This window comes from Camelus dromedarius, chromosome 7 (assembly GCF_036321535.1).
Source record: "Camelus dromedarius isolate mCamDro1 chromosome 7, mCamDro1.pat, whole genome shotgun sequence".
NCBI lineage: Eukaryota > Metazoa > Chordata > Mammalia > Artiodactyla > Camelidae > Camelus > Camelus dromedarius.
This window is the reverse complement of record NC_087442.1, coordinates 62,994,165-63,018,677: the sequence shown is the minus strand read 5'-3', so window position 1 is coordinate 63,018,677 and position 24,513 is coordinate 62,994,165. Positions and strand designations below refer to the sequence as shown.

The window sequence follows — 24,513 nt, the reverse complement described above, 5'->3', positions numbered from 1 at the left end:
TTTCCTTTCTGTAGTGGCTTTTCTAAGTCAGTCCGACTAGGATAAAGCTATCTTAAAATTTATTTGTTTTCCTGTGTCTGACTTTGCAATCTTTGAAGAAAATTTCATAATTTTGTCTTTTGGGTTATGGTTTCCAGGGATTACTGAGAGCTGTCCATAATGAAGGCATGCAGGTGCTCTCTCTCACTGAGTCTCCCTATAGTGACGGAGAGGACCATTCTGTTCAGCAAGTTTCAGAATCTTGGCTAGAAGAGAGAAGAGCTTACCTTAGTACAATCTCATCGCTTAAGGATTTAATTACCAAAATGCAAGTGCAGAGAGAAGCCGAGGTACTCAAAGAATATTATGCATCAAAATAGTTTTATATGATTTTTATCAATAATAAGGCACTTTACAAATTAAATTCTTGTCTTTTATGATATATTTTCTTATGAATTACTATATATTGCTTAAATGCCCCAAGTCACACACTTAAAAATAAACTCATATCTCCTTAGGCTTCTAATACTTATTTTGGTTAGTAGATAGATAGGTCATTTTTAAAACTTTTTAAAGCATGCTTATTTGAAGACTAACTTTTGTTTTTTATACTCTGCTAGGTTTATGATAGTTCTCAATCTCATGAGAGCTTCTCCGACTGGCGAGGTGAACTTCTACTTGCTCTTCAACAAGTTTTCTTAAAGGAGCGTAGTGTTTTACTAGCCACATTTCAGACGGAGCTGACAGCTCTAGGTACTAGAGATGCAGTTGAATTATTAAACTGTTTGGAACAGAGAATACAAGAACAGGTATCAAAATGAAACTTTAAATAAAACTTTAAAACATAAAGAATGCTTTTTAATAGTAATGAGAAAATGAGTTGTTGCTTGGTTTTAGAGTAAGTCTGAAGATTAAAATTTTAATAGGAACCACTAAAAATATGTAGGAGAAGAATTATTACCTTAAATGTTTTGTGTTATGTTATATTATAAAATAAGACTAAAATTTAATGAGCTAAGCCTCCAACTTAGGAAGTTAGAAAGAAAGCAACAAAATAAGACCAAAGAAAGTAGAGAGAATAAGATACTTTCAGTTCTCGTTATTTGCAGTAGTTAGATTCTGTAAAGTTGCTGAAAATGCTGTGCCATTGCTACTAGGGGAAATACAGAGGTAGATTCCTCTGAGCCCCTGGTGATGACATTTTTGTTAACCGGTCAATATATAACCTTGTTTTATATGTGCTTCTATTTAAAGGCACTTTATTTCCTATATTCCGTTGACTCATTAAGACTGAACTCATGGCCTACAGCACTATAACTTATACCAAAACTTATACCTTATCTAACACATGCATTTTCTCTGTAACATACCTTACAGTCTTCTTCTGCTTAGGAACACTAGACAGCACTTCATATCTCTGCTTGGGGACCATGTTAAACAGCAAAATCACCAATAAAAGGCACAGAAGTACAAAAAACACAGCACTAAGTAGATGGCAGAAAGGACACTTGTTTACAGTATAAGAGACAAAAGAAGGCAGAATTCACCTGGTTCAACTTCAACTAGGAACATATGCATCTGGCAATTTAAATTTTTGCCACTCTGTGCATTTTTGAGAATAACCGTTAAGAGCACCACAAGTATTGAGTTTGGGGTTATAGACAAATTTTAATGAATAGGCAGATTATTCTTTTTTTAATTGAAGTATAGTCAGTTTACAATGTTGTGTCAATTTCTGGTGTATAGCATAATAGTTTAGTCATATATATATACATACATACATTTGTTTTCATATTCTTTTTCATTATAGGTTACTACAAGATATAGAATATAGTTCCCCGTGCTATAGAAACTTGTTGTTTGTCTATTTTATATATAGTAGTTAGTATCTGCAAATCTTGAACTCCCAATTTATCCCTTCTCACCTCCTTCCCCCACTGATAACCATACGTTTGTTTTCTATGTCTGAATCTGTTTCTGTTTTGTAAATAAGTCCATTTGTCTCTTTTTTTTTTTTTTGCAGATTCTGCATATGATTGATATCACATGTTATTTTTCTTTCTCTAGCTTAATTCACTTAGAATAACAGTCTCCAGGTCTATTATTTTATTTTTTATGGCTGACTAATATTCCATTGTAGAAGTATACTACAACTTCTTCATCAAGGCATTTGTCTATGGATATTAGGTTGTTTCCATGTCTTGGCTGCTGTGAGTAGTGCTGCTATGGACATTGGGGTGTATGTATCTTTTCGAATTAGAGTTTCCTCTGGAAATATATCCAGGAGTGGGATTGCTGGATCCTATTATAAGTCTATTTTTAGTTTTTTGAGGAATCTCCATTCTGTTTTTCATAATGGCTGCACCAAACTACATTCCCACCAACAGTGTAGGAGGATTCCCTTTTCTGCACATCCTCTCCAGCATTTGTCATTTGGACTTTTTAATGATGGCCATTCTGACCAGTGTGAAATGATACCTCATTGTAGTTTTGGTTTGCATTTCTCTTATAATTAGCAATATTGAGCATTTTTTTTTTCATGTGTGAATAGGCAAATTCTTAAATACATAATCCACAAATAATGAGGCTCAACTATAATAAAGAAAAAATAAGTTGGTGAAATGCATACACTGGTACAATAGAATAAAAACACTGAAAGTCAGTTCTTTGAAAGGTTAGTAAAACAAACTTCTGGAGAATAGGGTAAGGAGAATTCTTTCTTAAGAATTAGGAATAAATATGGGATTATAATAAAGATATAGCTGAGACGTAAAAATAATAGAATAATTTTATGTCAGTTCAAAAACTTGAGTGAAATGGACTGATTTTTTAGAAAAATATTGCTTATCAAAACTCATTCAAACCCAGCAGTTCCACTTATGAGTATATATTCAAAAAAAACCAAAAACAGTAATTCAAAAAGATAATGTGCCCCAGCAGCATTATTTACAATTGCTAAGATATGGAAGCAACCTAAGTGTCCATCGGCAGATGAATGGATAAAGCAGATATGTGTGTACACACACACACACACACACACACACACACACACACACACACACACACACACACACACACACACACACACACACAATGGAATACTACTCAGTCATTAAAAAAGAATGAAATTTTGCTATTTGTAACAACGTGGATGGACTTGGAGTGTATTGTTCTAAGTGAAATACAGACGAATACTGTATGATACCACTTATGTGGAATTTAAAAAATAAGAGCAAACTAGTGAATATAATAAAAAAGAAACAGACTCAGATATAGAGAACAAACTAATGGTTACCAGTGGAGAGAGGGAAGTGGGGAGGAGCAATAGAGGGTTAGGTGTTAAGAGGTACAAAGTATTATGTATAAAATAAGCAACAATGATATATTGTACAGCACAGGAAATATGGCCAGTATTTTATAATAACCATAAATGGAGTATAACCTTTACAAATTGTGAATCACTAAATTGTGCGTCTGTAACATATAATATTGTACATCACCTATACTTCAATAGAAAAAAAGAAAGAGAGAGATACTTCCAAAAGCATACCAAAAAAACCCAAAACAAAAACAAAAAACCTCATTCTAGAAGAATTGGAAAACCTAAAAAGACCTAAAACTAGTAAAAGAATCCAATCAGTAGTTAAAATCTACTCACAACATTCAGCACCCAGATCTTGATTTTTAACTACATCCTCCATTAAAATAAACTAAGAGTCCTTGGAGAAATGGCTGATTTCAAGGCTGCAGAAGGGAAAATACAAGATGAAACTGGAATATCTTGTTTAACAGACAAGGAATTGCTCAAAGAATGAAGGAGATAGAAGGTCACAAAGGCCAGCAAATTCCCACTGACTACATTTGGAACAATTTGGATATCTAAATAATGATAGTGACATATTATAAGCCAAGAAGTAAACTAAGAATCCATGAATTACTTCTGATGTAAATGAATGAATAAAAATTCTTCCTTACAATAGAATAGCAACTAGTGTGTAGAATAGATGTTGAAATCAGTAGATCAATTCATGAAGTAATCAGCAGTGAATGCTAAAACTACTATAAAAAAGTTTGATCAGAAAAGTGTATTTACATAGTTTCAAAGTAAATCCCCAGAAAATCCTTTTTAGTTACAAAAGGAAAAGAGTAACTTTACAGTGGAGAAACCTTGTAGGTAGCACCTTAACCAAGTGATCAGAATTAATATCACCAGTAATGGAACAGACAGACATGTACTTCCTATATGAAAAACATCACTTTTGTACAAAACCAAAACCTATTCGTAGGGACGTATCAGACCAAAACAAATTAAAACCACTACACATAGATCAGAATGGCCAAAATAAAAATTAGTGACACCACCAAGTGTTGGTGAGGAAGCAGAGAAATTTCATCTCTCTTACCGGATTATAAAATGGAAGAGCCACTCTGGAAAATTATCTAGCAGTTTCTTAAAAAGTTAAATATACACTTAGCATATGACCTAGAAGTCACACTCATAGATGTTTAATTAGGCAAAAATGAAATCTTATGTCTCCATAAAAGCTTATATATAAATGTTCAGTTTTGCTTGTAATAGCCAAAAACTGGAAACAACCCAGATGTTCTTTGAAAGGTGAATAGAGGAACAAGTCATAATACATCCACACAACTAAATACTACTCAGCAATTAAAATGAGACAAACTATTCATAGCCTCAATTATTGTGTAACACTCCTTCTTTTTGGTGGAAGGAGGAATCAAACTTTTCTCGAGGAATTTTGAGGAGGGCTGAGAGGACAGTGAGATTTGACATCCTCGGCCAAGTTAGGATCTCCCCAGCTTCACTGTCACTGAAGGCATGACACTTTTGAAATGACAAGGTTATAGTGATAGAGAACAGATCAGTGGTTGTCAGGGGTTAGGGTTGGGGAGAGGATATTACTAGAAAGGAATTTCTTTGTGGTGATAAAACAGTTCAGTATCCTGATTTTGGAGGTGGTTACATGAACCTATACATGGGGTAAAATTTCATAGTTCTTCATATCAAGAAAAAGAATGGGTGCATGTAAAAACTAATGAAATATGAATAAGCCCTGTCCTTTAAATAGTATTGTATCAATGTCAGTTTCCTGGTTTTGATAATGTACTATAGTTATATAAGATGTTATCAGGGCAAGCTGACTGAAGAGTACATAGGAACTTTGTTTTAAATTATTCAAAGAAGTTTTGTAAAACAGAAGGACTACTGTCAAAAAGTCAAGGCCACAAAAGACAAAGACTTATAAATAGCACTTTTCCCCCCTTTTGCTATTAAGACATTTAGCAAAATTTAAATAAGCTTTGTACATTAGATAATAGTATTGTAGTATGTTAATCTTCACTTTTGATAATTGTACTGTGGTTTGTAAAAGAATGTTCTTGTTTTTAGGAATTATAAACTGCAGTTTTTAAGGGTAAAGGAGCATTTGCAACATATCCTCACAAATTTTGGAAAAGAAAAACGATAGGTGCATGTATGTGTAGGTAAATTCACACATATGGTATGGGGTGGGGAAAGAGAGAATGCGGAAGCAAAGGTGGTTAGTATTTGGGAAATTTGGATGAAAGATATAAGATTTCTTGCACAATTTTTGGACTTTTCTGTAAGTCTGAAATTACATCAAAATATGAAGTTACAAACAATTTTCAAAAAATCTACCCATAGGAATTATACCAAATCCAAGTGGTTTTACAGGTGAAGTATACCAAACATTTAAGGAGCAGCTAATTCCAGTCTTATACCTATGCGCCCATTGTAGGATGATTGGAGGAATGCCCTTTTTATCAGGAAGGTAATAAAAATAGTAGTAATTACCCTGTTACCAAAATCATACAAAGATGATACAAGAAAGAAAAATTATGGGCCTATTTTACTTATGAATATAGATGCAGAAATCCTAAACAACATACTATGTATATTTTTTAAAATGATACATTTTTAAAAGACACAATCACCTTACACTTACCCAGGGATGTAGAGGAAGCAAGTAAGTAAAACTCACGTGACTCATTACTTTAACAAATTAAAGGGGAAAAAAAGCCCAATGATCAGCTCAAGAGGTACAGGAAATAAAGAAATACCTATATACCTATACACATACATACAATAAAATGAAGAATTTCATACTTTAAAACACCTTAAAAAATAAACTAAAAACAAAAAGAAATTTCTTGAACTGAGTAAATGCTATGTCTTGCAAAAACTACAGTAAGTATTATATCTGACAGTTAAATGTTAACATTTCTTACCAAAGGATTCACTATTTCAACTGTGTCCAAAAGTTCTGCCAGCAGAGCAAAGCAAGAAAAACATGTAAAACGAAACTGGATTTTTTTAGAGAGAGAGAAAGAGTGTGTGTGTGTGTGTGTGTGTGTGTGTGTGTAATGTAATATACAGAGTACATGAGAATAACACCAGACTCAGAATTTGGTTATTTCTTGAGCACGTGGTGCAGAGGAGGATGTTCAGGGAGCCGACATGGGGGCTTTAGCTGTATAGGTGCTGTTTCTTAGGCTAAGTTCATGGGTGTTCATTACATTATTCTTCATGTTTTATTGAGTGTTTGAAGAATTTTGAAACAAATGTAAACGTTAACATCTGAAAAGTAAATCCTAATTAGTAGGAAGAAAAAATTAACATCTTTCCAAAATTTTAGCATGCATAATCCATTCCTTCTTCTTCAAACTTCCTGGTTGTTAATTTTATTATCTTTAAAACTCTCCTCGCTTTTTTTTATAGAGTATTGAATATCAGGCAGCTATGGAATGCCTCCAGAAAGCAGATAGAAGGAGTTTGTTATCTGAAATTCAAGCACTGCATGCTCAAATGAATAATAAGAAAATGACTCAGAAAAGAGAACAAGAGAATGATCAACCAAGCCAAGGTATGCTATGTGGCAGGCTCATGTGATAACACAAAAAGTTCAGACTGTTTTGTTTCCCTTATTATTATTCAGTTAAAACACATTTCCTCTTAGTCACATTTTCTTCTCATTCTCCTATCAAGGAGTTGATCTACTTGCTCTGGGGATTAAAGAGTTTTCCAGCTTGTTTTAAGGCATATATATGTATAACAATATTTTTTAAAATAATATTTTAAGATAATATTGTTTGAAATTTTTTTTAAGAGTTGAATAATATTTCCATTAGGGTTCTCTGACCAGGCACAAACTCATACTAAAACTTTGGGAATAGAAATAAAATATGTTCAGTCATGCTGTGCCATCTAAGCTTATTTCTCCATCTTAAATAAAAGCAATAGTTCTTGAAATTGGGAGGAGGTAGTGGTGGTAGAGGTAAGGGGTTATTGCTCAATTACAAGAGAGAAAATGCTGTGTGTGCCAAAAAGGTCGGTAAAGACACGCTTTAAAATAGCAAACAATTGTGCTTTGATCCCTTAGAGTCTGAAAATGACTTTAGCTGTTTGTGGAAAGAGAGTGACAGTAACTCTTAGAATATAAATACAAATAGTAAATACAGAATAAATACAAGTAACTCTTACAAAATAAATTTAAAAAAATTAAAGAGTCATCAGTTTTCTGACATAAACAGATCTATTTAATTTAAAATGAATAGGCATTATCTTGATCAGGTTGTTTAGCACATTAAGTTCATTTTCTTTCTTTGTTTTGAAGTTCTGTGTGAGTCTAATCTAAAAGAAAAAGGAATCCACAAGGAAAGTAAACATTTCTTTTTTAATACCTTTTTTAAAAAATTGTGAACTATAACAGACATACAGAAAAGTGCAAAATGCAAAAATATATACTCTATAGCAAATTATTAAATGACTATCTGGAGAAGCATCACCCATATCAAATATTCCATAAGCCTCCTTCTACTCCTCTGTAGTAACCTAGAGGTTACCATTATCCTGACTTTTTACTGCCTATTTATATATTCCTAAGCCACATAATTTTAAAGTTTTTCCTGCTTTTGAACTTTATTACTCCATATATTTGTGTCTTGTTTCTTTCACCTCTCTGTGCCATTTTTCTGAGTTACTACATTTATCTCTAGTTCATTCGTTTTTCTTACTGTATAGAATTTCTTTGTGTGAATATTCCACAATTTATATCCATTCTGTGGTTGAATATTTTGGTTGTTTTTAGCTATTGAATCCAATAGTATTCTGTACATTGTTATGCCATTTTTCTGATGCATACATGCAAGAGTCTTCTGGGTACATATCTAGGAGTGGGCTTGCTGGATCATGGAATGCGTATCTTTAAATGTACTAGGCAGTGTCAAACTGTTTTCCAAAGTGGTCATATCAGTTTGTGCACTTTCCGGCAGTGTATGAGAGTTCTGTTGCTTCACAATCTTTGCCAACAGTTGATATTGTCAGCCTATTGTTGCCAGTCTGGTGGGTGTGCAGTGGATTGTTATTATGGTTTTAATTTACATTTCTCTAATTACTGAATTGGCTTAGTTCTTTGTCATAATGATTAATCAACTAGCTTGATTTTTGGTTTTGTGATGTCCTTTTTCAGATCTTTCCCTCACTTTTCAATAGAAATGTCTGTTAATTTAAATTGAGCTGCACCTAGAAATCATTAAAGTGAAATCTAATTTGTATCATATCTAGTGAAGGCACATCTTTGTCTTCAGTTCTGTTTAATAGAATGATAGAAACACCTGTGCTTCTGCAAGTTTTGAAAGTTATACCTGTCTCACATTTGTCATTGATAAGCTGAAGATTTTAAATAGCTTTAAATATTTCAGAGAAAATCAGTATAATGAGGTCACAAATTAAATATATCCCTTATATTTAGACACAGGAAGAGTATTTTTAGAAAATTTATTAGTATTAGTTTACTTAAATAGAACTCCATTGAAAGCTTAATTAGTGTCACATAGGGACATATTTATGAGTATAAATCCTTAGCCTCTACTCCCCAAGAAATAGTTTTAAAGCCTAAATTAACATAAATTCTCTCGAGCCAGTGTTATTCCTGTCTCCTAACATCAGTAATGTGAAGTATGAGATGATGAACTTCAATGAAATTTTTTAAGTTAAAGATACATTTATGGTAGAATAGAGAAACAAAAGAATAGAATAAAAGTCACCCCTAGAATCTCCTAAATCCTAAAATAATGACTAATGACTATTAACACTCAGGTAAATATGTCTTCAGATTTTTTCATTGTGCATATGTATGTAAGTTTATATTTTTCACAAAAATGAGTTGATATATATTTCATTCATTTTTCCATTATACTGAGGGATTTAAATATTTCACTTTGTTTTCAGTGAAACAGGCATGTAGCAAAGGTTTGGTATGTTTTTAAAGGAAAAACCATAATCCAAACTGGTGTTAGGACTTCCTGTTATAGTGAAGTTCCTAGAGACTGTCTATGAAGGAAGGCTTAACAAAACAAGCAGCAGTGCTGATCATTATAGTCATAATTACATGGATAATTCCTGCAAGTATTTTGGCTATGAAAAACCATTGGCATTTTTTAATGTGAGCTGTTGAAATTTTGAATGAACAAATACAAGCTCCTATTTTCAGTATTATGTGAACACCACAAGTTTTTTTTTAATTTCAAGTCCTGCATCCAGTGATGAATTCTGTTTAACTTTTATCATATATATATATATATATATATAGTTCTGAAATCTTGACCAAGTTAGCACTATGAGGAAAATATTTTAAAATGTATTTATATTAATTGCTAACTTTGGGGGCTATAATCTTTTCATATTTGCTTTGTAGAATTCTCAAGTTACAAATCCTAAATTACAAATCAGTTCTTACCAACAAAATATTTGGAAACCAAATATGAGTTGCTAGATCGTATTTTAAATATTAACAATTTTCTGCTTAGACCTCCTAGAATATAATATGCAGCAGAAGCAGTCTCAAATGCTGGAAATGCAGGTGGAGCTCAGCAGTGTGAAAGACAGAGCAACAGAACTGCAAGAACAACTAAGTTCTGAGAAGATGGTGGTTGCTGAACTGAAGAGTGAACTTGCACAAACTAAATTGGAACTAGAAACCACACTCAAGGCACAGCATAAGCACCTAAAGGAATTAGAGGCATTCAGGTGTGCCAAGTTTCCTTACTAGAAACCTGTATTAGGGAAGGACTTGGAGTAATTTTGTCACAGACATTGTGCAGATCTTACAAAAACATAAAATTATATGTGATGTTTACATAGCATGAAACTCTTACTTACACGAAAAACTGCAGTGGAAAGGAAACACTCCAAATTTTTTCAAATGATAAACTCATGATTAGGTTTTGGCATATTCTCCACGTGGCTTCAGTTCTATTTGAGACTTGTTGTATAAGAGACATAATTTTGACCTTCATTTTACCAAATAATTTGAAGTGATATTTATGAACTCAATAGAATTCATGGCTTAGTTACCTAAAATATGCAAAACGTTTAAAAGATAACACTTGTAAAAAGGATAAATTTGTTGTTGTAAATACTGAGATACTCTGCTTGCCAAGAACATATTGCAAGTATAGGCATTATTTTGAACATTGTTTCCACACAAACGATGATTCCCACTATTCAGTAAAAGACAAAGGAAATTTTTTATTATTATTTTGTAACAATAAGTTGTTCACAGTAGTAAATAATAGCTTGTATCTGTATTACTAGAAACAGTTAATTTGAAATGAACCACAAAGATCTTTAATCTTTACTTGGTTTATATTTTCCTATTAGCTGATTGATAATATGCCTTCACTTTTCAGTGGACACTGTTCTCTTTCTCTCTCAATATATACTTGGTCAAAGGAGTTTATTTTTCTCTCTGATTTAGATTGGAAGTTAAAGATAAAACAGATGAAGTACATTTGCTTAATGACACATTAGCAAGTGAACAGAAAAAATCCAGAGAGCTCCAGTGGGCTTTAGAGAAAGAGAAAGCCAAGCTGGGACGCAGTGAAGAGCGGGATAAAGAAGAACTTGAGGTATTGTTACCTTTGTCTTTAAATATCTGTGAAAAAATCCAAAACAATAGAAGAGAGAGGCGATGTTTCTCTTCCTAAAATTTTACCCTTAGATCCTTTACTAGGTATTATGAATTGTTCACTGTATGTCAGATATTATAATGTTATCTAAAGTGTATTATCAGGAATTGCTAATAGTATGATCCTTTTTCTGTAAAACAAGAAAAAATTCAAGGATGCGTAGAGACTGTTCTGCTACAGCTGTGTTTCAGGAATTTGAATTAGTGCACGTACAATTTGATAAATGTGGCAAAATGTGTCAGTTTAATACAGTAGTTTTAGTCCCTGTTTTCTCTAGGGAAGGGGAGCAGTGATATTTTTCTGGCGGTACGAACCCTTGCTGCTGTATTTTGAGGAAACTTGAAATAAGTCCTTTCATGCTGGGCTCTTTCCCGGAGAGGACACCCCAGCCTTGCATAGCTCGCAGCTCAAGGCAGGTCATACTGCACATAGTGCCACTTTACCAGTAGTTCCACTGGATCGGAGCTCTTTTTCAGTCCACATAATCTGGTACTCACTAGCTCTGTGCTGAAAAAAACTATGTAGCCAGAATTTCTTTGGATTATCTTTGGATTTTTGTATTAAATGTCCACAATGGCAGCCTCCAGGCATAGTGAGCTTTCTACCTGGCAAGGACATGTTATTTCCTCAGGTGTTGCTTACTATTTTTTATCATTACAAATTTGTGTAGATTTTGAGTATTTTGTCCCTAACCCTGCACTCCCCCCATAAGCCCTATTATTTTTAGTATGTGACATTGGAAAATATGAGGGTTTCTAGGAACTCATATCATATTATATCAGAAATATTTGTACCTTTAATGGTTATTAATCCTAGGAGAAATCTACCCTGCTTTATATTCCTTAACCAGATATGACTAATGTTTGGAAAGAAAGTATTATTTATCTTAATTCTATTGTTTATAATATTTTATGAAAATCAACTGACTGTCCAAATAATTATACTCTAACCACTGAAAATATGTTAATAAATTGGATAATCAGTTCTGTTACCAAGTACTATCAACTTAGTATTAATAAAGGCAAAATTATGTACTTATAAAGTATTTTCAATAATATTAATGTTAACATATTTTTAATTCAATTTTCTCCTACAAGGATCTGAAATTTTCACTTGAGGGTCAGAAACAAAGGAATATTCAGCTAAATCAACTTTTGGAACAACAGAAACAACAACTAAACGAATCACAGCAGAAAATAGAATCACAAAGAGTGCTACATGATGCCCAGTTATCTGAAGAACGAGGTCGAAACTTAGAGCTTCAAGTACTCCTTGAATCTGAGAAAGTTCGAATTCAGGAAATGAGTAGTACCCTGGATAGGGAGCGGGAGTTCCATGCACAGCTGCAGGGCAGCGATGACAGTGGGCAGCCTCGACCATCCTTGCCCTCTGAGGACCTCCTTAAAGAGCTTCAGAAACAGCTAGAGGAGAAACACAGTCGCATAGTAGAATTGTTAAATGAGACTGAGAAGTATAAACTGGATTCTTTGCAAACAAGACAGCAAATGGAAAAGGATCGGCAGGTTCACAGAAAGACATTGCAGACAGAACAAGAGGCCAATACTGAGGGACAGAAAAAAATGCATGAGCTTCAGTCCAAAGTGGAAGATCTTCAACGCCAACTGGAAGAGAAAAGGCAACAAGTTTATAAGTTAGACCTTGAAGGAAAACGACTGCAAGATATTATGCAGGAATTCCAAAAGCGAGAATTAGAACGAGAAGAAAAACAAGAAAGTAGAAGAATTCTGTATCAGAATCTTAATGAGGTAAATTGACACACTGTTTTAAAATCATTTTTTTAAATAGATTTATTGTATTTTTTGAAGGGGAGGAGGTAATTATGTTTCTTTATTTACTTATTTTTTTTTTAATGGAGGTACTGGGGATTGAACCAAGGACCTTGTGCATGGCTAAGCATGTGCTCTGTGGCTGAGCTATACCCTTCCCCCTAAAATATTTTTTTAAAGAATACTTACCCTGTGATCATACAATTTTGATACTGAATTAAATTATTTAAATACCTATGTACAGATCATTCAAAAATGAAATTTATAGAAGTTTATTTAGAATATAAACAATAATTGTGTTCCTTTATGAAAGAATGTGATGTGCTGTTCATTTATAATTGTTGCTTTTTCTTTTTCTGTCCAAAATTACCAGCCAACCACATGGAGTTTAACCAATGATCGAACCAGAAATTGGGTTCTTCAACAGAAAATAGAAGGAGAGACAAAAGAATCAGGCTGTCCCAAAATGATTGAAATGAATGGAGGGGGAACTGGTTATAATCATGAATTAGAAATGATCAGACAAAAACTTCAATGTGTGGCTTCAAAACTACAGCATCTAGCCCAGAAAGCCTCCAATAGGTTAGACTTTTATACCTGACCTTTAGAAATAGCATTCTTAGACAAGCTGGGTAGAAACTGTCCCTCTTTATTACCTAGCTGAGGGTGGGGAGTTGAAATTTTAAAGTTAATGCATGTTTACATTAGGAGGTGATATTCTTTAACAAAACTAACACACCTGAAAACAAATACTGTTAACACCCTGACTCAGAGAAAGAAACCACTTTATGTAAAGGAGAAGTAATAAGTGGAGTAGTGTCTCCTGACCTGTAATGTTCGTGCCAGTCAACACTGATAATTGAGATGATATGTTTTTACTTTCTGCCTTTTTCTTGAAGACTGCAGTATGAAACAGCAGATGATGAAGATTTTGTTTGGGTTCAGGAAAATATTGATGGGATTATTTTACAGCTAACTGGCCAGCCAGGTGAAGAGGTAAGACTTTTTAAAAAGTCTTTGTGAAGTGTCAAGAGCAAAGATTTAATGGAAATTGTATGAATCATTTGAAATCGGCATCATATTTTCTAAAGAGTATTAATTTTGTCCTTTGATTTATTTAAAATATTAATATTTGCCTTCTCTCAATAGAAGATAGTGAAAGTTTGAGGGGAAATTAACTTTCATTATCATTATTGAATAATTACAGTGACCTTGTATTATTGTATGATAACTAATTTTCTTGAAATAGTCGGGCTTCTACCTTTATCACTCAATGAAACCACCCTCAGAATGCTACCAGTGTCCTCACAATTGATTAATCTGGTGAATCTATTCAGACTCTGTCTTTCTTGGCTTCTTTGCAGCATTTGACACTTTTGACCTCTTCCATCTTAAGTACTCTCTCTTTCTTTACCTTGTGTGTTAATATTCTCTCATTTTTTCCATTTCTTTCATCAGTCACCTTCATGAGTTCCTCTTCGTATGCTCATCCATTTTTTTCTCTATAACTGTGAAGATCATTCATTCCGTAGCCTGAGTTCTCAATAGATTTATTTACTGAGCAAATACTTATATTGGGCACCTACTGTGTGCCAGGCACTATACTGGGTTCTGGGGCCATGGAAAGCAAATCTGGTAAAAATCTCATCCTTATGGAGCTTGTCTTCTTGTGGATTGTGGTTCTAGTCTAGACCTTTGTCCTGTTGTCTAATTTGCAGTTAATCACTAGACATCTTTCCTTGGGGAAACATGCACCATATGACCCCTTAGGAACCTTAGAGGCACGTTCCAAACTGATCATCATCTTCCTTTTCTCCTTCCTATCCCAAACCTATATTTCTAGTCATAAGATCACCCAATTTAGAAACCCGAAATTCACTACAGACCACCTTCCTTCACTCTTACTTGCACATCTAAGCAGTCACTGAGTCCTTTGCCTTCTACCTCGTAAATATCTATCCCACGTGTCTTTAGTCATTGCCTGCATTCAGGCCTTCAGCATTTCTCAGCTGGACTGTCAGCAAAAAGTTTCTGATGTGTCTGCCTGACACCAGGATCTTTCCTCCCTAATTACTCTACTTTGCACACTACCATCAAAGGAATCTTTCTCATGCATAAATTTTATTTATGGCATGCTCCCAGCCTAAAGCCTTTCATGGCTCTTCACTACATACATTTAGGTCTGTTATCCATAAAGTGAAGGAGGCAACTTACTCTAGCCTTAACAAGCGTCTTATAACTCCTTTAAAAGCAACACACTCTCGTTCGAGGCTTTGTGCCTTTATACATGTTGTTGTTCCTTCTGCTTAATATGCCCTTCTTTCCTGCTTGCTAGATTCCTACTTATTACTTAAGACTCAGCTTAAGCACCACTTCTTCATGAAATCTGTTGTTCTCAGTGACTGTTCACATTTCTGTATGCATTATTCACAGACATTTGTGTTTACATGACCTTATGCCACTTTATCTTTCTAGCCTGGCTTAGTATCCCCAAGTCCTTCTTGTGGCTCGTTAACTGAAAGACTACTGAGACAAAATGCTGAGCTGACAGGACATATCAGCCAACTGACTGAAGAAAAGAATGATTTAAGGAACATGGTTATGAAGCTGGAGGAGCAGATCAAGTGGTATCGACAGACAGGAGCTGGCAGAGATTATGTATGTCTGTTTTTATCATGGCCACATATTAAGTATTTGGTATTTAGGAGAATCATTGGAAAATTTTATAGGGATGACAGTAATAATAATAATAATAGCTATTTACTTATTTTTATTTGTTGGGAGCCTTCTCTGTGCCAAATTCTGCATTGTATGTGTTCAGAATCTCTAATCCACACCCAGCCTTGCACATGAGAAAACCAAAGTCAGTAGTGAAACCAAGATCTACTTACCTCCAAAGCCAGGTACTTTGCCTTCTATGGACAACTGCAGACACATGAAAGAATGTTCAAATGTGCATTCTGACTGTTCTTGTCAGTTATTTATCAGTTCTTGTGTTCATAACTCAAGTGAAAGATACCATTAAATTATGTATTTCAGTCTAACAAACTACTCTGGCAATTAAAAAAATTGTTTTCCATTAAAAAACTATAAAACACTAAATTGCTAGTTTTGTTACCATCTAGTATAAAGATAGGAAAGACCTGTAAGACCAGCTGTGTGGTGGTCAGATGCATGATAACACATCCACACAGCTTTTGTAGAGAACTACTTCCCTAAGTACATGCTGGGGTTTTCCCCCCATTTCTCCAGTGTACTGTGTCAGCTACAGGCTCAACATTTGGACCTAGATAGTCCATTTTTTTATCTCTAGACTTTTTTAGTTCAAAGCTCTACTAAACCTGAACACCTTCTCTGGGGCCAGGCTTTCACAAGGATTTTTAGTTACAAAATTAATCTTCACAGCAAGACCGTAAACTTGAAGTTCCTGGATATTCTTTAATGTCAGTTGAGGTTGGCTTTGAACTTCTCTATCTGAGGTTGGAAAGCTGAGACTTCTATATCCCCCATAGGGATACATTTAATATGTTTAATTGAGTTTTTTTTTTCAGAGACTTGTCCTAAAAAATCATATTAAGTAAACTCTGGTTTCTGCAGTCTTCTAGGTTTTCATTCAATGGTGGCCCCAACATTGAGGCTATCATTGCTTCAGAAAAAGAAGTCTGGAACAGAGAAAAGTTGAGTCTCCAAAAATCCTTGAAAAGGGCAGAGGCTGAAGTGTACAAACTAAAAGCTGAACTAAGAAATGAAGCTTTACTTCAAAATCTTAGCCCTGATTCTGAGCACGCCACTATAAAGGTAAGAGACATCTTCCATCTAAACATATACTGAAGCTGGCTCTCTGCTTTTGCCTTATTTCATCTCTCATTAACCTTAATTTTTCAGACTAAAGAAATTTAGGTGGCACTTAGGCTGTGTCTTTAGGTCTCACTACATAGTCTGTCATGAAGGCAGGTCTCTAGCTGGTCACAAAAAATTTGTGGTGCAGCATGCCCAGGTTTGGGACCAGATTAAGCTCTGTTAATGGTCACAGTATCAGCACCCTGAGCTCATGGTCCCACTTCCCACAGTCTCATCCTGAGAGACCAACAGAAAATTAGCTTTTCAACTCCCAACAAAAGCTCTACCGCTATCAACATTAGAGGATCCTTCTTTGTAAAACGGTCAGCCTCCGAATAGCCTCTCTAATGACTAATAATGAGTATTATAGTACAACTGCCTTAATTTATTAATATTAAAGTCCAAAACAAAAAGAAATAAAAGTGTTTATTTATTGGGATGTTTATTTATGGGAATATTTATTCCAACTATGGAATGAACAAAAATTTATGACTCTTAAAAGGACAGAAAACATTAATACTGAAAAAGTTAAATAGATTAGTGATGAGAACGATTAAACTAGCTTCATACAATTAAAAATAAAAACTTAGGTGATAATGCAAAGACAGAAATATTTGCAATACATGTGATGAACAGGGGCTAAAACCCATTGACTAAAGGGAGGCCGAAGTATAAATGTAAATTACCTTTTAACTTCACTGATAAAGTAGAAAACAGTGATAGGGTCCCAGCCATTCTACTACTACTACTTTTTAAAAATGAAATCCAGGTTATCTTCCCCTAGAGAAAAATTTGAATAACTTCTTAATAATGTCTTTACGTTCTTCCCTTCTTTAAACATAGAGAATTTATGGTAAATACCTGAGGGCAGAAAGTTTTCGGAAAGCTCTCATTTATCAGAAGAAATACCTGCTGCTGTTGCTGGGCGGCTTCCAGGAGTGCGAGGATGCCACCTTGGCTCTGCTTGCCCGGATGGGGGGGCAGCCAGCCTTCACGGACCTGGAGGTGATCACCAACCGTCCAAAGGGCTTCACCAGGTTTCGGTCAGCCGTCAGAGTGGCCATGGCTATTTCGAGGTAAAGTACTTGAAAGAAAATGCATTTTAAAAGACTCCTTAAAAAGATTCGTTATTTTTAATCCTCTTTTCTCTGCCTGTTGTGCTCTGTATTCATATTGTATGAGACATTTGCCATCACTGAAACATGCCTGCTTCTCCCTAGGTTTTCATCCTTTTAGCAGGGGTACATTATGTGGTACTGTAGAGACCCTATGAAAAGGGCTCTCCTACCTGCAGATAGATAGCTGGTGACTTAGGGCTGGCACATCCAGCCTGGATTGTCTCTCTCTTTTTTTAATCTGAATGAGCCCATGAACTTGTGTGGGTTTGTCACCAGTTGTGGGTTCTGGCCAGCAGAAGTCCCACCGAGACGGAATGGATTACTCAAGACTGTGGAAAAGTCGAGAGAGCGAGAGGGAGTCTGGAGCCAACTCCACGAACCTCTCAAATGCCCCCACATTTATTGTGTACAATCAAAGGAGAAATCACTGACAGTTGTGTGATGGAATGCAGGAATTTAGGGAAAGACAGGGTGTGATCTAGATTGTAGAGTGTGGCTCAAGGTCAGAAGACCCTTTATCTTTTGGTAAGTCAGGCGGCTGTGCCTGTCTTAGGTTGCCCACCTCTGGGGGGTCTTACCAGTCACTGGCTAACCAGCCTTCTCACTCTGAGTCTGCAGCTTTTTATATCTTGTTTACCATTCCAGCCCAAGACTCCTTCCTTTGGGGGCCTACAGTTTACTTTTCATGGGAAGAGGGGAGCAAGATACATTCTTATAGATATGTTAAAGCAGACCACCAGCCCAGTCAGTTCCTTGCTTTGGGGATAGAAGACTTAACAGCAGGCATGCTCAGCGCTTATAGCCAAGGGCCTGGGTCATTGTTTTGCAACGAGCAGAGTGCTATCTAAAACCTCAACTATGCAAGCAAGGCAGTTACTAAGCACATTCGCTCTTCTTTAAGGAGACAAGCGGCTGGGGTCTGTTACAATTTGTTAACCCAATCATGGGCTCCCACAAACTTGCTCACACATAATAAAAGAGATCGTAAGAGAGAAAAATGTTTTTTGAAAAATTACCTACGCTGATAATACATTTGTTTTCTTCATTAAGAAAATAACCCACTCTTGCAGTCCATCTATAGAAAGCCCTGGCCTAACTCTTCACTGGACTCTACTAGTGCTTTTGTCACTTCTTTTCTGGTAGTTCCAAGCTGGGGACTCTGGTGCTCATTCTGTATGTGGTTGAAATGGAGCCAAGAATCAAACTGACTTGAGGACCTAGCCTCCTGCAGTCCTCTCATCTGGTTGGTTTGTACCCAAACACCTAGACACCTTCTCCATGCTTCCCCTCCCTTTTAATTCTGTAGGAGCCAGTTTCAAAGGAACTTTTTTTTAAAGTATTTTCCAATTCTGTTGTATTCAAGTTATTTACAAGAATAACAAAAGACCGCAAAGGCATAATAAGAGGTATAATTAATGTTTTTGTGTGCTGGGAAGCATCTGCTGGCTTTCAGTTCTTAACTGCCCCTCTAGACCAACCTCTATACTGCCAGGGGCTTACAGACACAGCAGACTGTGTCTCCCACACTCCCTGCCAGATGACTTGGTTCAGTTGTGTCATTTCTTAGCACTGGCACAAGAAGTAGAAGGTTGGAAAGAGCAGAGAGTTTCCCTCCTCGTCTTTTCCTTTTCCTTCCTCATCTTTGATTCCATTTATCACCTTGTACAAGGTTAAGTGCTGGGAGATACATTGATAAAGAAAAAGACATAATCCCTCCCTAAATCCCTGAAGGCAGCTTACTTTCTAGTAGGGCAGACCAATATGTGCATAATTTAGGAAACACTAAATGAGAGGTCACAGGAGTCAGCTATTAATTTTGATTAGAAGAATTTGGGAAGGCTCCATGAAAGCCAGTTGCCTTTGAAGGACTTAACCTCTGTCTTTTTTCTTATATGGTCATTGTGTTTTGACCCTTTTATAACTGACCTTTTTGAAATTGATTGGAGTTAAAGAAATCAAAACTTGTATTCACAAAAGCTCCTTGGCCCAGGTTGGGGCAGGCAGCAACTCACTACAGCTGGTTTGTGATCCTTCACCCTGTTCCCTTTTGAAGACAGCTTGTTTTTCATCCTTGATTACATGCTGTCCCTGTTCTCTTGTTCTCATATTGCCAGATTAAGGGTCTTTCTGTTCTCTTTCCATCTCATCTGCCCTTTAGTCTCCTTTTTTTCCTTCTCTTTTCCATAGCTTTTTGCCCTATCTTTGCCCATCCAGTTTTCTCTTTTCTACTTTTGCTCGCCACCTCTCTGTCCTATGTACCTCTAAAGCCAGACCCTGGCAGTGGCAACAGATGAGACCTCTGGTGCCCTTTGGAAGCCCTGTTCTTCTGTTCCAATTAATTTTGCCACAAACCCAGGGGCATTTGCATAGTTTTAGATTAGGCAGTCATGTGATTATACTGAAATTTGTTCTGTGTTCACATTTATTTATTTATTTTGGGGGTTTTTTTGTTTGGTTTTGGGGGAGTTGGGGAGTTTTTGTGTGCACATTTAAATGTATGACTTGATTTTTGTGGGGTGTGTAAATTTACATTATATTATTATTATTATTTTTACATTGTAGATGTTATATGAAATTTTTTCTTGGAATCTTTTTTAGAATGAAATTTTTAGTTCGACGGTGGCATCGAGTCACAAGTTCTGGTTCCATCAATATTAACAGGGATGGCTTTGGATTGAGTCCAGGTGAAGTCAAAGTAGAATTTTTTTTCTTATGTTGATGATTCTCTGAAAATACTGCATAGGTACTACCTTCCAAATAATGTGTTCTGGGACCTGTGTTGTCCAAAGACAGAAACTTTTTGTAACTAACAAATCTGGGGACTTTGCTCTTTTTAAAGAATAATAGGAGTTGATTTTTATAGAGCCCTCAGTCCACACTGGGTCCCGCTTTTTTCCACAAATTCTCATGATGTAAGTACAGTTACTATTATTTTTACTTTACAAATGAAAAGCTGAGATATGGAAAGCATTTGCCACTTGCCTCAAATTACGTAGTAGGAAGTGGTAGAGCTGGCGTTGAATGCTGGTGGACTGGCTCCAGAGCCCACTCTCCTTAGGGCTGCATTTAGGCTCTGGTTCAAGATAGGATTGCTGATACTGTGTCATGTGGAAGTTTTGGCTTGAAGTTTTCACAGTTTAGCAATATTCAAAGAGGTTTCTGAGTTTGCCAGTAGGTTGTGTAATGTAACAGTTAAAATTCCTTCTCTGTACACCCAAATATAAAGGCTTCAACATTTCTGGCAAAACGAGAAGGTCAGAAGCTGAGGAGCACAGTTACAGATACATAGCATAACTGCTATGTTCTGGAATTAAACCACCTTTACATGTTCTACCAGTAGCTGACCTATATATATTTGATAGTCTAAGCAAAGTGTTCTTGAAATATGCATTCTTATACTGAAACAGCTGAAATTTTGTGCCATAGTAAATTCTGTGTTGTAAGTTAGCAAATCTTGGTTTCAAGTTTTTTCCAGTAAGTCAGTAGAACAGAGTGATAAAAGGACTTGGTTATATTAAATCTAGTATTTTTTTTATCTACATTGTCTTTTTCTCTAAACCACACACACATTCAGACACCCCTCACTTCACCTCTAGTTAAAACTAAGAGGTCTTTTGAAAAGGAAATACCTAATTGGTTTATTTTCTTAGAGGTACAGTTCCAGATCATCAGAAATGCTAACATTGAAAGATAAATAATAGTTGTACTGTTGTTTCTCTCCTGTAGTAAGAATAAATGAAAATGACTATATGTAGGAGATAGTGTAGCGTGGTACACAGAATAATAGTTTTTAGGCCCTTATGTGTTTTGTAGAAAATTTTCAAGGGCTTGGTATTTTTTCCTTTACAAGGTACATTTTGGATTACTTTAGGTGCTGAAAAAACTGACCCATTTTATCATTCTTCTGGTGGGCTAGAGCTATATGGAGAACCAAGACACACTACATATCGCTCAAGATCAGATCTGGACTATCCAAGGTCTCCTTTACCATTTCAAAATAGGTAAGAATTTGATATACCTATATTGATACACTAATACTGAACAGAGAAAGAAGGACAGTGTTAGGGTTTTGACTGCTTTGCATTGAAATAGCTAACTGTTTTTAGTTATGTGTGATTTACATACTAAAGCTCAGGATCAAAAACAATTTTTGAATTTGTAACTAGTTTCCAAGGATATAGGAAACAGCTGATCAAGTGTTTTTTAATACATATGCTGTGGTTAGACATTGTGAAACTATTAACTAAAATTGACAGTCTCTGGAATTGTGAAAAATCCTCTGAAGTTTGCATGACAAGATGCATTTATACATCTGCAACATTTATTGATGGCCGCTGTAACAGGCAGTGTGCTGGACATTTTATGATTTAGTAGCTGCTTTGAATTTACTGAAGAGTTTTTTTTCTTTACACATGGCAAACTCAGAATATGGGGGATTCGAATAGGCAGTGTACAAGTGTTCCACCTTTTGAGGGCAGGGTGGAGGCAGGTTGGTAAGTTACTTGCATTGTTTCTGGATAATTTGGATTCATGTTCACATTTTTAATATCATAGGTACCCAGGCCTTCCAGCTGACTTAAATCCTGGTTCCTTAGCATGTTCTCAGCTTCAGAATTACGATCCTGACAGAGCCCTGACAGATTATATTACTCGTCTAGAGGCACTACAGAGACGACTTGGAACTGTACCGTCAGGTACTCTCAGCTTAACTGAGTATTGGCAGCACCATAGTGATAGACCTAGAGTTCTTCGTTCTCTTTTTTGAAACACCTTGACCTTCCTCATTAGGATAATCAAATATTACAGTTCAGTGTATGAGTTACCAGACTAGATTTAGGAGTTTAAGCCAAAACATGACTTATCACCGAGGATCCCACTCTCCCACCCAGAAAAGATCCCTGCTTGTTTCCATTCAGATTGATTAAATGAAATGCATGATGTACACGGATGTGCACAGTACTCTGAGGCTTACACAGTTGACTGTGTAATATGTGGTGAAACATGCAAATAAGGGGTACGGAGAGGAGAGGAGGAAGACAGTACTTTAAGTACCTAATGACCTTGTACTTTTACGTATGATCCAAGAAACCCATCCCATTCAAAAGACTTACTTAAGAATGACCTTTTATTTTTCTATGCTCAAAAACACAGCAAAAAATTTCATACTTAGTAAAAGTGGATTCGCTTCCCTGTTCATTATGGGAAAAACCTCTTTTCCTTGTCTTTCTTTGGTTCACTCCTGATTTAAAGATTTTCAGTCATTTTAATGAACTTTAAGTCAATTTTTATATATATATATATGTATATACATATATATATATTACTTTTATTAAAGATATTTTTTAAATACTATTTCCACAAAATAGGTAAGACTAGTCTTTTAAGTTAGTAGTTTAAGTTAGTTTATCTCTTCATAGAAGAAATCATCTAACCCAGGCAACTTGTAGTTGTAGGAAACTATTATCATCATAGCTGGACTTTGTTGGTTTGAGCACCTAAATTTCACAAGACCCAGATTTTCAAGACCAAAAGACTTTTCAAGAAGTATAGAACATTCAACCTGCAGGGCACTTTACAGAGAATTTTAACATTAATTTCACTTACCGTGCTCTGGAGCCAGCTTCAGTGACTTTTTAATATATATTCGAAATCTCTTTTTAAAAATCAGTTCAAGTCTAAGACTTTAGGTGGGGGAAAGCATTTTTTAAAAAGGGTGGGTAATAATAATCTGCCCTTCATGAACTAGTTAGTCTGGTATAAGTCACAATCTGATTTGAAATCTTTAAAATATCCTGTTCCTGTCTTATAGGTTCAACTCAGTTTCATGCTGGCATGAGAAGATAATCTTTTGAAACATCATGAATCGAAATGATTTTAAACAAATTCCCTTTTGTAAATCAGTCATTCTTTTGTGCTTTTGTATTGTGGATATTCAATGGGACCAATACAAACACAGCTTATGATTGTGTACAGATCCCTTGCCAGCACATGAAACAAACTGGAATTTGTACATATAAGCATTGTGTATGTATTCATGCACAATAATCAATAAATTACATGTATATTTGTGGAATGCTAATTTAAATTGATTAAATTATAAACCTTGTGTATTTATCAAATGGGTGAAAAGATTAAACTTTTGCTTATTACGATACTGTTGAATGTGTAGCTTAAGGTGTCCTGCACTTTTCTTATAAGGCTACTGAAGTTACATGTTTCTGCCTAATATATTTGCTACTGGTGATGAAGACAGATATCACTTGTAGAGACCTATTTTTGTATAATGGTAGAAGTTTTGAATTTTATGGGGTATTTTGTCAAGTACTGAAATAAAAATGACTTCACCATTTTAACTACACCGTATTTGAACCTTCATTTTTAATGAGCCATAGCTCTTGGTGCATGTCTTAGTCTGTTCAGGCTACTCTAACAAAATACCATAGCCTGCGTGGCTTATAAAAACAACAGAAACTTACTTCTCACAGTTCTGGAGGCTAGGAAGTCCAAGATCAAGGTGCCAGCGGATTCGACGTCTATCTGGTGAGAGCCCGTGTCCTAGTTTCAGACTGCCAACTTCTTGCTGTGTCCTCACATGGCAGAAGAGGCAAGGGTCTCTTTGCTAAGGGTGCTAATCACATTTATGACAGCTCCATCCCCGTGACCTAATCGCCCCCAAAGCCCCACTTCCAGATACCAACAGATTAAGGATTAGATTTCAACATATGAATTTGGGGAGACACATTCAGCCTATGGTAGTACATGTCACCTCATTATTTATC

At 35.5% G+C, this 24,513-nt stretch overlaps 1 protein-coding gene across 2 annotated transcripts in view; it reads left to right on the top strand.

Moving 5' to 3' along the window:
* The window catches only part of AKAP9 (A-kinase anchoring protein 9), a 168,580-nt gene extending 144,493 nt beyond the window's left edge, over window positions 1-24,087 (top strand). For both annotated transcript variants that reach the window (XM_010978037.3, XM_064487576.1), the window contains 15 exons: window positions 138-329; window positions 600-788; window positions 6,740-6,884; window positions 9,829-10,048; window positions 10,779-10,929; window positions 12,087-12,755; window positions 13,150-13,358; window positions 13,676-13,772; window positions 15,252-15,434; window positions 16,374-16,574; window positions 17,460-17,692; window positions 20,333-20,418; window positions 21,606-21,735; window positions 22,289-22,428; window positions 23,544-24,087. In XM_010978037.3, the coding sequence (XP_010976339.3) occupies window positions 138-329; window positions 600-788; window positions 6,740-6,884; window positions 9,829-10,048; window positions 10,779-10,929; window positions 12,087-12,755; window positions 13,150-13,358; window positions 13,676-13,772; window positions 15,252-15,434; window positions 16,374-16,574; window positions 17,460-17,692; window positions 20,333-20,418; window positions 21,606-21,735; window positions 22,289-22,428; window positions 23,544-23,578 (2,880 nt within the window). In that variant the 3' untranslated portion in view covers window positions 23,579-24,087. The remainder of the gene's footprint in view (window positions 1-137; window positions 330-599; window positions 789-6,739; window positions 6,885-9,828; window positions 10,049-10,778; window positions 10,930-12,086; window positions 12,756-13,149; window positions 13,359-13,675; window positions 13,773-15,251; window positions 15,435-16,373; window positions 16,575-17,459; window positions 17,693-20,332; window positions 20,419-21,605; window positions 21,736-22,288; window positions 22,429-23,543) is intronic.
* The last annotated feature ends 426 nt before the right edge of the window (window positions 24,088-24,513 follow it).